A 15,120-nucleotide genomic window follows, 5' to 3' on the forward strand; every position below is an offset into this window, starting at 1 on the left:
TATTTTCCTAAAGCAAACAGTGAGAGAGAAACATCACCTTGATTACCCTCGGTCTCCATGTAGACTCCCCGGCAGTTTGAGCTGGATGGGGTGTTATTGAAGTGTGCTTTGGCTGCAATGATCCTCAAAGTCTTTTAGCACATCTCAGAGTGGAAAAGGGGGAAATGTCTGGAAGGGAGGAGAGAGAGCAGGAGAGACAGAAAGAAAAGACAGGGAAGTCGAGGTAAAAGCCCCGGGGAGTTATTCTAATAGCTTTGTCTAATCAGTCTGATCCCTCAGCGTTGGTTTGACCTGATTATAATCAAAACTCTAAAAAGGAAAGTCTGTCTAGTCTTTGTAGCCTGAAATGATAATGAAGAAGTGAGTGCGAAGGGATTTAAGATGTGTTTTATATGAGCAGTGAGTGAACGTGCGTGATTACATTAATGGATGAGGAGCAAGTGCATTGCAGTACTTGTGGCCAATTATCATAAATGTCCTGTACATATATCCTTTTCCCTCTGACTCTTACAAATGGTGCTCATTTTTGACAGTTTCAATAAACCTTACAGTTAAAAGTGAGCAGCAGTCCATCCTGTTGTTTCATTACAGTGAATAATGCCCTTCTTTCCGTCTTCTCAGGTGGAGTAAGGATGACCTACCCGGCTGCTTTGGTGCTGATTGCCCAGGGGGACCTACCAGTGGAGCAGCCTCCACCTGTTCCTGCAGCTCAAGGCCTCAACAGGGAGCCAAACCACTGCAGCGTGCCGCTCACACCGCCTACGTCACCGCAGCAGCCCTGCTCAGGTGACAAATACACACACAGAGACACACTAACCTGCAGGACATACAACATCGTACATACATGTTGACATGTTGAAACATCATAGACACTGAACTGCATACATTTTAACCACTTAACAAACCACTGAACATCATCATGAAGAGTCAGGTTTATTCCTCAGTAAAACTGTCTAAATACGCTAGCAGTCACTAATGTCATCTGATATAAACAGCAAGCAAAAATAAAAGAAATTACCATAGATAGATGCATTAATATCAAGAATAAATCATATATAACAAATGATGTAGCTGCAGGCAGTCAATGAATTTCAGCATTTTATTACACAATTAGACTACTTGAGTCTGAAGTATTACATCAATACAATAAAATTAATAAAATGTTTTTCTTTTGCTCTGTAAAATTCAAGTGTGCACCCATCATTTAGTGTTTAGAGGAGATGATAGATGGAGGCTAAACTAAACTGTTAGTCTTAAATCCTCCTTATCCTCATCTGTTCGACCCTTCATCTTTTTTAGCGGACAGTGGCTTTGTGACCTCCGTCTCCAGCGTCCCCACACCGGACAGCAGTATGGGGGTCGCCAGCATCAGCCCAAAGCATTCTGGGAAGAAGCTAACCTGTCAGGTAGTCCACCAGGCCTGGAGGGAGTGCTACCTCAGCCAGCCTCAGTACGTGTAAGTTAAACCATCGCTGAGTTTTGTTTTCTCTGTGCGGCGTGATTATTACTGAAGTGCAGTGATGCAGCTGAGCCGGTGCCCTCATGGATCTTGTTTGTCCCCTGCAGACCGAATCAGCCAACTGACGTGACGCCTAAGAAGGAAGTGCCAAATGGAGTAACCACGTGGGACTTCAACGATCTGGGAGCGAGAGCGTCCTGCAGCTGCTCCAGGTACCACAGAGCTGCACCCAAGCTGTTCAATATAATATATATTATACAATTTACATTTATATTAAAAGCCTTTTTCAGACCAGTCTAAAAAACAGTGGGGAGATTTGGCACCTCAAAGACTCATCTCTGCAGTGATTATCTTAAAACAGGTTATTTAGTGGGTTTTTATTTGTTTTTAGTTTTTTTTAACCCACTTGACTTTGTTGCAGGTTGAAGCAGCAGAAGCTGAACCTGACCACCACATCCACTGCCAACCCCCAGACTAGTGCCAACCCCACACCGTCCTCTGGCCCGTCATTATACCCTCCCTCCCTGCCCAAACATAAGACCAGTGACAAGACAGAAAAGGCTGACAAACAGTCCAAGAGGCCTGCCACGATCCCCTTCCACCACCGTCTATCTGTCACACAGGAGACCCCTCTGGAACAGGACTCGCCAGGGGGGCCCCAGCTCGGGGGTCTTGTGGCGCTGGAGCCACCCTTGGAGCCTCTGGCAGCTCTGCCAAGCTGCAAGTATCCCAAACCCCTCTCCAATGGCAGAAAAGCCCCTGAGTCCCTTCTCCATTCACCAATGTCTCCACTTCCACCCACACTCAGCCCACACCCTCGAGTGCAGGACGCAGAGGTCCTGGATGGGCCTGTGGATATGCCCGTCTGTCCGGATGGGGCTTCAGGGCTGGGGATGATTACCAGCGAGACAGCTGTGTATGCAGCTCTGCTGAGGCAGAGGGAGAATGGGGCCGGGTGGTGGAGAGGCTTCAGGACACCCCGGACTGATAAGACTGACTTCAGACCCCCTGAACTCCCCTCTGGTAAATTGGAGGACGTGAAGACAGACACAGCCACTGAGGGAGCTCCGCTGAAGAGGTAGGAGACACAACAGCAGTGTTTTGCAAAATGTTTGGTGCAGTTTGGAGAGGAAGGACAAGGCGTACCTAAGACTACAGATAAAGAGATTCTATGCTACTGGAAATATTGGAGAGTGCTACCTGAGCCAGAATCTACTAGACAAAAATATCAACAACAGTACTGGAGCTATTTCATCAAGCATGAGTTATTTTGGAAATTAGGTATGAGATATGAGGACACAAAAGAACTTCTGTCACACATTATTTAATTGCGTTTCTCTTTGTCCAGACTGTACACACAGACGCTCAAGAGATTTAAAATCTCAGAGGAGAGGGTGAGAGACCACATCCACATGTTGGGCCTGTTCCAGCAGCCAGGCGTGGAGGCACTGCGGGAGCCCGGAGACGATCCCTACGACTTTAAGGAAGGAGACATCGAGTACACTTTCTCCACGTCCAAGAGGTTAAAGGGTCAAGGCCGAGAACCCAGCAAGAAGGTCAAGGTAGGACAACTAACTATAATCAATATTTTGCATGTTACACACCTTTTTCAAATAATCTTTGTTTAAAAGCTTTTGCCGAAATTACACTATTAATATAGAATTTTCTTGTTTTCTAGCAGGGAGAAGAAATCACCAGCAATGGAGCACTGCCTGATGGGAAAGATGCTATGTCCATTTTTAACTCTGCTCCAAAATCAGGTAGAACATCAGCCGCCACCATCAACGTCATATGCATATTCTACAGTACATTGAGTGCAATCTATATTCCAGAGTGCAACTATTCACAGTTAATTTGGAGCCATTGTCCTAAAGTTGTTTGTGTGTTGTTTTAGATGAATCAAGTCAGGATGACGCAGCTGCCAAGGCCAATCCTTCTCTGACCAGAGAAAAAGATCTAGTGGTCAACATCTCCGATCTAGACAACATATTTGATGAAGACGAGGAAGAGCTGGGGGTGAGGCATCATACATACTATGTTCTTACATGTATTTATTTATTTTTATTCTCTTCTGCAGTTTCATTTCTGGCAAACATACTGTAGTTAGCACAAGAGAAAAGTAACAATTTAAAGATTTAGTGGAAACACAGACACTAATATTAGGTTTTATTAGGAGTCTCTCATTATCCATTATATTTTAGAAAATATTGTATTAAACAGAACTGATCCTCTAATCTTATGTGTAATAATTTGTAGACTGTTTACCCCAACCAGCACTCAACCAAGCTGCCAGTATCAACAGAAGATCGCCCTCTGGGGAAAGAAGGGAGAGTTGCAGTACCTTATCCATCAAGTGAGTATTTCGTGCTATAATCTTGATGAAATACATTTATCTCTTAGCTACAGTTTTTATGTATAGGTGCTGAGATGATTTTCATCTTCTACACAGTGTAAACTAAATTTTTTACCCCTTTGCTCCTCCTCTCTCCATCTCCTTTCAGCAGTAGCAGACCTCCAGCGGATGTTTCCCACCCCACCTTCTTTAGAGCAGCACCCAGCTTTCTCTCCCATCATGTATCGTGATACCCCGAGCCAAGAGCCCCCCGCGCCCAGCGGAGCAGCTGACCACCTGCCACCTTTAGCCTCCACCCAGCTTGCTGAATACAGGATGGAGACTGAGGAGGGCGTGGCCAGTCCCAGGCAGGAAGACATCAAGGTGAGGAGAGGCGGTAGTTAACAGACAGGTAGTCAATAGACATTCTGGATCATTCCCCAATTTAGAGCACATACCGCAGCATATTTAGCTTTGTGCATCATGTGTTAAAGAATTACGCTGAAGTATTGGAACAGGGACTGGTTAATTACGTTCATAAATTATTTCAATCCATTTCAAGGGGAAGTCAATAGAAGGACGTGTTGACTGACAGTCGACTCCTGAGCAGCTGGTCGGGCCCACATATCATGTTGGAATTGTTTCACTTATACCTGTAGCTCGCTAATTAGCCATCTCTGTGTTGTGAGTCAGACATCTGTACTGACTGCAGGCTCTGTGAGCTGGGAAACACTAATTATAGTAGAATGCACTTAGTGGCCACTATTAGGTGCATCTGCTCGTTAACACAAACAACAAGCTTCTCCAAACAACAAGTATTGTTAGTGCAATTCAATATGTAAAGCATGCAAACAGGATTGAAAGGTTCAGTTTAGCATTAGAACTGATTGGATCCAAGTAAATTAATGACAACTGAGTGTTCGCTCCAGATGGAATAGATTTTCTTTGTGTTGTACTACAGCCTCTATCGTTTACTGAGTGTATAATCAAGATGTATTCAGTGCGAGTTGGGAGTGTTCAGGGGAGGTTTTCCAGACCTGTTAAAGCTAACAGGAATTAAAGATTTCCTTTTGTGATTACATGACATTTAGACGTCACTTGAAGAGTCTATAAATGTTGTTACAGATCTTGCTTTCTTTTTTGATATTTCATTACAAGGTTTAAATATGGCTTCAAATGTTTACACATGTGGACAATGTGTGTGGATTGTCTCTGTGGACCATGTAAGGCTTATCAGGCACGCTTACTAGATACATTTGTCAAAAGCATCTTGTAATTTCACAAAAATGGTCGCCAAATAATAGATACTTTTACCACTCAGAGCAATGAAATGTATGTCTATGTTACTAAATTATCGTCTTCTCTATCCAGCCACAAATAGGCTCCTCCATGTTTGCTCCACTATCCTGCCTACCCAGCCAGAGTCTACCACCACTCAAGATTCCTGAGCAATGCTACTATCGTCCATCCTGGGCCCTTCTGCCCAAAATGGAGCATTTCCCAACGGTCATGCATTCCCAAAATAACACTTTCATCAGAGACGGATACACGTGAGTAGTCACCTATGACAAGCTTTTGTGGCTTAGAGATCTGCAGATCTTACAGCTTTTAAAAACTTTTCAGCCTCACTAGGAACAGTGCAGTGCACTAAGGATGGTAATGTCAGGTTCAAAGGATTTTGCTCTGTCCAGGCAGTTAGAGTAAACTTGTTTAACTGTCTAACTATTAGTTTTTGTTTCCTTCAATTTGCTTCCAGAAACATCCCCAGTGTCAACACCCTCACGGACCAGGAGTACGGCCAGATGAGCGCCACCACTGCCTCCGTGAGCACCACTGTTGGCATCCTCCCATCTCCTGCCACTCCCCGCTTCTCTGTGCCCACTCCACGAACCCCTCGTACACCGCGTGGTATTAACGCTGCAAGCTCTGGGCAGGGTTCAGTGAAGCAGGATGGTACTGAGCTCAGTTCGCCAGTCTCCACGCCCTCCACTAGCCTGCCTCTTAGCTCTGTAGAGCCTCTAGCTCGGCCGGGACCCTCCCTGCCTGAGGTCCACAGCCTGTATGCTATCCTCCTGCTCTCAGACTCTGTCCTCAACGTCTTCAAGGATCGCAACTTTGACAGCTGCTGTATCTGTGCCTGCAATATGAATGTCAAAGGAGCAGATGTGGGGGTGTATATCCCTGATTCCACTTGTGAAGACCAATACCGCTGTATGTGTGGCTTCAGCGCCATTGTGAACAGGCTGCTGGCCCATGGCACAGGCCTTTTCCTGGAGGATGAGCTGGATATTTACGGTCGGACTTCTGAGGTAGGCCGCGCGGCCGAGAGGAGGCTGGCTCTTTGCCGGCGGGACCCAACTATGGGTGACCCCAGGGCCAAGCGGCCGCAGGACGCAGCCCCTGCCTCTCCGTTAGTCATGGTACTTCTGCAGGAACAATGTTCCCAGCCCATTTCTTCCCTGGCATCGCTGCATCTCCCCCTCAGCTGTTCCTGCCATGGCCGTAAGGGGGCACTGCTCCAAAGCTGGATGTCTGAAAAGCAGTGGGCAGATGGGAGTGATGCCTGTGTGGAGTGTTACAATGCCTTGGAACAGGGGCTGCAGTATGTGGATAACCCCACAGGAGGGAAAGTAGATCCAGCTGTTGTCAGAAGTACCGCTCTTCACTCCTGGCCTCACACGAATGGTAAGAAGCATGATTTGGCTGTTAAAGAAGGGATTTGGAAAATATACGCCATAAAAATAACTCAGTGCATCCTTGGGATAACAGTATCTGATAAACTTAGTGGCCACTATTAGGTGCATCTGTTCAACCCAAACAACAAGATGCTCTAATCAACAAGTATTGTCAGTGCAATTCAATATGTAAAGCATGCCAACAGGATTATGAACAAACATGTTTATTTGTTTCTTTTGTGTATAGAACCATGTTAACGTGTGTATCTGTATCCTTTTTGTGTGTGTGTACTCGTGTGTGTGCGTGTACTCGTGTGTGTGTGTGTGTGTGTGTGTATGTGTATGTCTATGTCTCCACAGTGGTGGACATGAACATGTTGTCGTCCCAGGATATGGTTCGTATGCTGCTGTCCCTGCAGCCTTTCCTGCAGGATGCCATCCAGAAGAAGAGAACAGGACGGACCTGGGAAAACATTCAGCACGTTCAGGGTCCACTCACCTGGCAGCAGTTCCATAAGATGGCTGGGAGAGGCTCCTACGGTGAGTCAATACATTCTTGATTTTACGCAGAAAACGAATCCCCTGTCTTAGTTTTTTACCTGTATGTTACTTGTAAAACTACAAATGTCTAAAGTGATGGTGTGGACTGCACAGAGAAGTCGTCTTTAGACTGTAACTAACTAAAAATGTTGTATTTGTCTAAGGTTCGGAGGAGTCACCAGAGCCCTTGCCCATCCCTCCAGTGTTACTGGGCTATGACCGGGACAGGGAGTTCTTGGCATTGTCCCCTTTGTCGTTACCTTTCTGGGAAAAGTTGCTGCTGGAGCCTTATGGGGGACAGCGGGATGTGGTGTATGTGGTGCTGTGTCCCAACAGCCCATCTCTGCTGGCTGCAGCCCGGGCTTTCTTCCAGGAGCTCAGTGCTGTGTACGAGGTAGGAGACTGGATTCTGAATCAGAGGCATGGTAGAGTTTCAACACATATTTTTATATTGTAATATAACATGATAAGTGTTTCTAATGAGCAAATGAACAGTAGCCCTTATTCTTTTTCTAGACATGCCACCTTGGGAAGCACCGTCCTCTGGCCAAGGTGTCCAGGGATGGCCTTGTGCATGTGGGGGAGGAAGTGGAGCCAGAAAAGCTGGAGGAGCTGGATGTGGACCAGTGGTTGACTGGACCCTGGGCTGGACAGCAACACACCGACAACCTCAGCAAACTTAAACTCTATGCTTATGCATGCAAGCAACAGCTTGGTGAGAACATTTAAACAGACTAAACTAATCTAATCTAAACTAATCTAATAAATAAAATAGCATCCAGGCACTCAATTCTATATTTAAATTATTTTAAATGCAGGTCCCCAGCTGTCAGCCCTGCCTTTGGACAGCAGTCTTCTGTTGCCTCCCAAAGTCCAGCCTCCCTTAAACCCCACAGCCCAGCCGGCCTCTTCTGGGCAGCCTCAAGCTTGGGGCCCTGATGGTGAACAAGCTCCAGGGGCAGTCAGTTCAGGAAACGATCCGACCCCGAGTGGAGCCACCTCAAACCAGACGGGGGAGACAACACAAGGAGCAACCAGCGATTCTAAAGGGCCCTCCGGTGCCACACCACCAGCCAACACACCAGCAGAAAACCCTGAACTGTAAGACCCAAATGACCTCATCTCAAATTTGGTTCCACTAGTTGAAGTAGTACAACTATAGTACAACTTATTTCTCCTCTTGCTCTCTTTCAGCACTCCTGAGCAGTCTAGAATTGGCATCCCCACTGTTGCCGACTCAGTGGAGAGCCACGCCAACCCACCAGCTATCGTTATTTACATAGTGGATGCTTTTCTCAGCTCAAGTGGAGCAAGAAACGAAGGGGGAGAGGAAGGGGAGGGTGACGAGGTGGAGGCAGGTAGCATTTGGCTACTAGGACTCCTTCGCTGCTACACAGAGATGCTACAGACTTTGCCTGAGACGATGAGACCTGCACTGGTGCTACAGGTAAGCAGATCAGATTTACACTGACCAGACTTAAGCAGAATTAACTCTTGCTCTTGTGATCATCATCTTTTCTTTCCATCTTGGTGTATCTTAATTAGGTGGTGCCGTGCCAGTACCTCCTCCAGCCAGCCAGTGGGGAGAACCATTTGTATCTGCAACATCTGCGCTCCCTGGCCTTCTCCTGTTACTCCCAATGCAGACGTCTGCTGCCCCAGCAAACACACATCAAGTCCCTGACTGGCTTTGGACCAGTGTCCACTGTCAATTCTGTACTCAAGAGTCCAGAGGTAGGCATGAAAATCATGTAATTCTGTAATAAAGACTGATTTATTTGTCTTTTGTACACTGAAAATGATTGCCTACATTAATTCACTTTTCTTTCTTGAAATCTGAATTTCCTCCTCCAGCACACCAGCCCACTGCAGCTATACTGTCCACCCTTCATCCTTGGTCCGACCCGTCCCAAGCAGCCAGAACCAGGAGAGATATGGGCCGAGATCCCTCCCAAATACAATGTGCTCTTTGTTGGATATTGCCTGTCACATGACCAGCGCTGGATCCTGGTGTCCTGCACCGACCAGCAGGGGGAGCTCTTGGAGACCTGCATTATCAACATTGACGTACCCAACAGGTGTGGAAAAGTTGTTTATGGTCCTAATGCTGCTATTTTTAATTGTTCTACTTTTGTTGTTTTCACATGTAGAAAGAATGTGTGAGATAATGCTTCAATCTCTCTGCGCATTTCATTGTTGTTTTCACCTCAGAGCGCGTCGTCCAAAAGTTTCAGCCAGGAAGATGGGACTGCAGAAGATGTGGGAATGGTGTATCGGCATCATCCAGATGACCTCACTGCCATGGAGGATTGTGATTGGTCGATTAGGCAGACTGGGGCACGGGGAGCTAAAAGGTGAGTGATGTCAATTCAGAAAAAAACAGGCTTATATAGAGTACCTGTTTGTCACAAGATCCTTTTGCTTCTTTTATTTTAATGTGGATAAAAATTACTTTATAATCACCATAATCACAATGTTTACCGAAGTGCGTATACTGAAAAACATAGTAATAATTTAGTGAGTGTTCATTTGGAAATGTCTGTACATAGTACTATGCGTGTATCCATACTGCTCAAAGGATGCTGAGACTCCTGTAATTTGAAATAAAATGGCTAAATTCTATCACTTATGTTCTATCCTCTTTATAACTCTCATTTTATTTGTTCGGGTCTTTTTTATTTTCCCTGAATAATTAGTCTCCTCCTCATTCTAAATATCTCTTGTTTTCTCTCTCTCACATGCACCTCCCTCCCTCCCTCCCTCTCTCTCTCTCTCAACTAGACTGGAGCTCACTCCTCGGGGAGCATTCCCTCCATTCAATAGGGCGCCAGCTGAAGGAGGCTTGTCGTATTTGTGGGATCTCAGCTGCTGACTCCCCCACTATCCTCAGCGCCTGCCTGGTCGCCATGGAGCCACAGGGTTCCTTTGTGGTCATGCCTGGTTAGTAGTCTGTCAACTTTTGATAATGATGGTTATAACAGTGGTGATGTTCATGTTTATGGTGATAATAATATCGGATATTGCAGTACACTGGAATTGTATTGTTTAGTTTAGTTTCACATTGACAAAAACAGTAACAGTGACAAAATATATGAATAAAAGCACAGAGTAGGTACAAAAACAGGCTACATAATTGTTCAGATAAGAAAAATTGTAAATGAGCTGCATTATAAAAAAGTTGTACATAAATGTGACATTATGATATAACGTATATTATGAGATTTTTTTTATTTTACAGCAAATTTGAACACATACTTTTTGTAAGACCTAGTATAAATAGACACGTCACCTTTGCTCTGTTTCTCTATGTGTGTGTCCAGATGCAGTGACCATGGGCTCTGTGTTTGGCCGGAGCACTGCTCTGAACTTGCAGACCTCGCAGCTGAACACACCCCAGGATGCTTCCTGTACACACATCCTAGTCTTCCCAACGTCTGCCACCACCCAGCTGGCACCCAGTTCCTACCCCACAGAAGACAATAATGGTAACGACCAGCAGGATAACAGTCAGTTACAAGATTAATTATTATGTCTTAAGACAAAGATAAAACTAAGCCCTTGTTTAAAAATGCTTTGGATATATTATTTTGTACCAACAGGTGGCATCTTTGTGCTTAAACATTTCTCCCCACATCACAGTCACAAACAGCTTGTGCAAAACACTACATTGTGCCTTGTACTAAAAACATACCCCTTTGTGGGAATATTAATTGCGTTGGTGGGAAATTATCCCAAACTGGAGAAGTTTTAAATTCACTGGGGTGGTGCTGACATTGTTTTCCTCCCTGTTTCTTCCCTCAGATGACATGTTCGACCTGCCCTTTCCTGATGAACTGGAGAACGACATTGGCCATGACATGATGCTGATCACAGGGAACCTCCACCCTTCCCCTAACACCTCTCCTGTGCCCTCGCCTGGCTCTCCGTCCGGGATGGGAATGGGATCACATTTCCAGCACACCAAGGTGAGTCAGGGGCCAGTGGAAAGAAATCATACTAGAGTGGCTTGAGCTGTAGCAAATGACACCCTCTTACAAGGGAAAACAATGACATGATGCTGTTTTTACACATTACTACTTAATCATTGTTTTTGAAGAGGGAAAGAAGGCTGTCTGCTGCTCTGACTCTGCAAAGGACGGAGGAGAAATACAGGGTATGATCGTGAAGCGTGGGAGCTCCTTTTCTGCAGTCTTTTTTTTACACTCAACGCTTCATGTTATCAATCAAGAATCAGAATTTGAGTTTTGCCAAGTATAATAGATGCAGAGGAATTTGTCTTGGAGGCACAGGAGAGGAGATGTGTTGACAACCTGTATTACAGCACTTTTCATTCAGTACTGTCAAACTGTGGGAACAGCCCAGGCAGCTGTTCAAGCAAGTTACAGGTTAAAGGAACTGTTACACATAAAATAATCTAAAAAGAAAGCCTAAAATAATCTGTTGGTATTTTTTCTCTTCAAATGGGGTAGCTGGAGCTGTATGTAAAACTTAAACTACAGTACTACAGTACTATATATCTACAGGGGTTGCATGCTACAACTATCTGCAGGAGATCTCTCTGTCTTTCAATATGACATAAATATGCAATATTATTGTTAAAGTTTGTAACCCGTCAGTACTCTTTTCATGCTTTCATGCATTGCTGTGAAAATGTTCACATATTCTTGTTTTAGGCAGACAACTCACTCATGCCAGAGCAAAGGCTCAGAATTGTAAGACGTAGATGAATGAATAACTGTTATAGACCATGACCCAGGATTTGGTAGGATCACAGTAATGGTTTGTAATGAATTGCTGGCCTTCTCCTGTGTGTATAGAGCCAGGGAGAGCGCTTGCTGTCCAGGGACAGTCCACCAGAAGAGCTGAAGCAGCAGCCGCTGGCTCTGGGCTACTACGTCTCCACAGCACAGGCAAATGGACTTCCTCACTGGTTCTGGGCCTCTTGCCCGCAGGCTGAGAGCCAGTGTCCACTGTTCCTCAAGGTACTCAAAACACTGCATGTGTGTGTGGGGGGGTGAGAGAGACAAAGAGTAAAGCCTATTTTATATGGGAGGGAAACATACAGAGATGAAAAGTGATACTAATATATTGATTAGATCAACACTAAACATTAAAGTGGCACACAGCTGCTCACTATAGCCAAGCATGCTTCAGCAATTGACATTGTGTCCTTTGTGTATTTACTTCAGGCCTCCCTCCACCACCACATCTCCATAGCCCAGTCAGATGAGCTGGTGTCAGACAAGACTAAGAGGACCCCTCACCCCTTAGACTCAAAGACCACCTCTGATGTGCTCAGGTAAATACATAACACATGTTGTCCCGATATCCCTTTATCATCTGCTGTATAGAACTGCCATTGACTAGCAGATACTGGAGGGTGAGTACAAAGTCTATGGCCAATGGTCTTATTCAAGTAGTTGATATAGATCTAAGTAATTAAAATATCTGTTCATTATTATAACATAATTAAATATAACACCAATGATCTCATTATTAACAACAAATACTTTTTTTGTCTTTGCAATGTGTGCTAAGGACAGGTTTATGTGTTAAAGTTATTTGTTTGTCAGTTAAAATGAGCAGCTTATCATTTGCATATGCATCATACCTGATGAGAGATGATAATAGGGCTTTCAGATAACATTACAAAAACTTTTATTTATATTTATCATTGTCTTAATTAAAGGTAAATATCTCATTAAGAATTGATTAAAATAAAACACGTTTTGTGCCATTGTATGCTATTACATTGTGATATTGAATATTTATTAACCAATACTTAATAAATATTCAATATCAATATTGAGTGTTAAAAACTGACTATTATGATTAAGGTGGATTCATTGAATAAACTCTTGTTATTCCTAAAGTTGTGTATTTTTCAAACACAGGTTTGTATTGGAGCAGTACAACGCCCTCTCCTGGCTGACGTGCACCCCTGCCACCCAAGACCGCCAGTCCTGCCTGCCTGTCCACTTGGCCGTACTGATCCAAATGTACAATGCCATCCTGAACATGCTTTAGCTGTGAGAGACTTCAAGGACAACTCTAGGGGACTGACGGTTACCTTTGTTTCCTCTGTGCCTACGCTTCCTCCTTCTGGGCACCAGAGAGCACCAGAGCTCTTCTGTGGTTTTGGGTACACATGGATTTAATGGCCAAGTAAAGGACGCGGCAAGTCAGACTCTCCCATGCCTGGAATGTAATGAATAAGAAGAGTGAAGTGCTCTGAACAATAACTTTTACTTTTACTTGTTCACCGCGACACCCTGCAAACCCAGTAAGGTTTGTACCTTCAAAACTGGTTCAGTGCCAGTTGCGGTGCTTTCTGAGGGGGAAAACAGATGGATCTATCAAACTATGCCCATTTTACTGACATATCACAACTTTCTCCCGGTCAAAACAGCATTATGTCCCACTTGGGCTACACCTCTTAGTGGCATTTGAAGCAGCCGTGGAAGCTCTGATTCTCTTTACACACCTCACCTGTGAAGAGGGACATCTGTGCAGGGCCACATGACTCCATATTGTACAACCAGCAAAATGGCATGACAACACAAACACATGGCTTTGTTACATCAATGATGCTTTTACATTTTTTGTATAGAACGGCACTGTTGAGCTTCTTGGAACTTGCAGTCTGTTGATGAAACTTTTACCTTTACTCTGAAAGGGGCAAACGTCCTCATTTACTCCAGAGGGGGGAGCATTTGATAACGGCTCTTTTCCCTCACGTTCCAAAGTGTTGTAGATACAAACACGATGGAAAACATTTGACCAGTTAGGACAGAAGTGTTGTTTATAATGTAAAACGTACCTTTGCAAAGAATTGAGACTTATTTTTAATATTTAAAACAGGAAAATGAAAAACTTAAACAAGGCCTTTTTCCCAATTGACTGTTAATTGTCTTGGGATCTGAAATAGAAATTGTCATTTTAATGCAATTGTAAAGATGCCATATTTATACAAATTATATCATGTCATAGAATTTGATATATATATAAATATATATGTATATACATAAATATATATTACCTCTTCCAAGCAGGCACTTAATGATAAAAGTGATGGACACAACCATCTCTTTAGAAGTGGACACAGTATGAACATTTATCAAAGAAAATGCATTTAAGTTGTTTTTTTTATTTTCTACAGATATTGAACATTTTACCTTTTTATTTAATGAGTTTAAATTAAAGCTAATTGATGCAGGAGATACAGTATACTCTATATTTATAAAGTGTTCCTCTTCTGCCAAAAAAACTTGAAATAGGCAAGAGAAGACGGTATTTGAACATTTGCAAGGTTATAATATAAAATATTTAAGAATGATGCTTTATTTCATTGGCTCTCCTAAATGATGTCAAGCAAACCGTCTCTTCAGAAAGGCCTGTCTCTTCAGCTTCACTCAGTCTGCTCTTTGTTAGATTCCTAGCATGTTTGTATATACACTTTTCAGCTGTGTTTTTTTGGAATTTCTTAAAGCTGTACATTTCATGCTGGTTGGTTTACTTTCAAGTGATTCATATCAAAGTATTTTTTTGCTGTGAGCTTTTTTGATATACAGTATACAGTACAAAACTCATTTAATTACAGCCAATAGGTGAAATTGCCAAGTTAAGTGTACACAAATGTACAGACAAGGGCAAGTTTGCAAAAATTTGTTACATCTGTCATCACTTTGAATATGAAACAGATCCACTTTAGTGGGAGAGATCTGTTACTTTTACACTCTTTTTTTAGTAAATTATTAAAACTCTTGAAAATGATGTTGTGTTCGGTGTTCTCTTTTAATCCAACGACAGTAAACCACTGACTGTGTTATATTCTTATTTCATTTTGGTCACTTAATAATAATAATAATAATGGACTGTAACAAAATATATTCACTCAAGTAATACACTAAAGTACAGTTTTGAGGTACTTGCCTCTGATTTGTATTTGAATTCTAAGCTAATTTATACTTCTACATGTCATGGGTGAATACACTTTTTACTGCATCACATTTATCTGACCGCTACTAGCTAAAGTTCAGGTTAAAATGTAATCAAAAACATATGATGATCTCATAAAATATGATGGATTCCCATAGATTAAACTAACCAGAAAA

The 15,120-nt window shown here is 43.3% G+C and overlaps 1 protein-coding gene across 1 annotated transcript in view; it reads left to right on the top strand.

Moving 5' to 3' along the window:
• LOC139301132 (mediator of RNA polymerase II transcription subunit 13-like) overlaps positions 1 to 13,117 on the top strand; it is a 71,242-nt gene extending 58,125 nt beyond the window's left edge. Inside the window, exons 7-31 of the mRNA XM_070924441.1 lie at positions 622 to 786; positions 1,300 to 1,456; positions 1,567 to 1,671; positions 1,881 to 2,537; positions 2,808 to 3,021; positions 3,138 to 3,219; positions 3,354 to 3,475; positions 3,716 to 3,812; positions 3,961 to 4,175; positions 5,163 to 5,341; positions 5,548 to 6,476; positions 6,827 to 7,006; positions 7,171 to 7,400; positions 7,523 to 7,721; positions 7,825 to 8,107; positions 8,201 to 8,453; positions 8,552 to 8,740; positions 8,861 to 9,084; positions 9,218 to 9,360; positions 9,788 to 9,946; positions 10,327 to 10,491; positions 10,808 to 10,971; positions 11,824 to 11,988; positions 12,196 to 12,305; positions 12,901 to 13,117. Coding sequence (XP_070780542.1) covers positions 622 to 786; positions 1,300 to 1,456; positions 1,567 to 1,671; positions 1,881 to 2,537; positions 2,808 to 3,021; positions 3,138 to 3,219; positions 3,354 to 3,475; positions 3,716 to 3,812; positions 3,961 to 4,175; positions 5,163 to 5,341; positions 5,548 to 6,476; positions 6,827 to 7,006; positions 7,171 to 7,400; positions 7,523 to 7,721; positions 7,825 to 8,107; positions 8,201 to 8,453; positions 8,552 to 8,740; positions 8,861 to 9,084; positions 9,218 to 9,360; positions 9,788 to 9,946; positions 10,327 to 10,491; positions 10,808 to 10,971; positions 11,824 to 11,988; positions 12,196 to 12,305; positions 12,901 to 13,033 — 5,519 coding nt within the window. The 3' untranslated portion in view covers positions 13,034 to 13,117. The remainder of the gene's footprint in view (positions 1 to 621; positions 787 to 1,299; positions 1,457 to 1,566; positions 1,672 to 1,880; positions 2,538 to 2,807; positions 3,022 to 3,137; positions 3,220 to 3,353; positions 3,476 to 3,715; positions 3,813 to 3,960; positions 4,176 to 5,162; positions 5,342 to 5,547; positions 6,477 to 6,826; positions 7,007 to 7,170; positions 7,401 to 7,522; positions 7,722 to 7,824; positions 8,108 to 8,200; positions 8,454 to 8,551; positions 8,741 to 8,860; positions 9,085 to 9,217; positions 9,361 to 9,787; positions 9,947 to 10,326; positions 10,492 to 10,807; positions 10,972 to 11,823; positions 11,989 to 12,195; positions 12,306 to 12,900) is intronic.
• The last annotated feature ends 2,003 nt before the right edge of the window (positions 13,118 to 15,120 follow it).

The sequence above is a fragment of the Enoplosus armatus genome, chromosome 18 (assembly GCF_043641665.1).
Source record: "Enoplosus armatus isolate fEnoArm2 chromosome 18, fEnoArm2.hap1, whole genome shotgun sequence".
Classification (NCBI taxonomy): Eukaryota; Metazoa; Chordata; class Actinopteri; order Centrarchiformes; family Enoplosidae; genus Enoplosus; species Enoplosus armatus.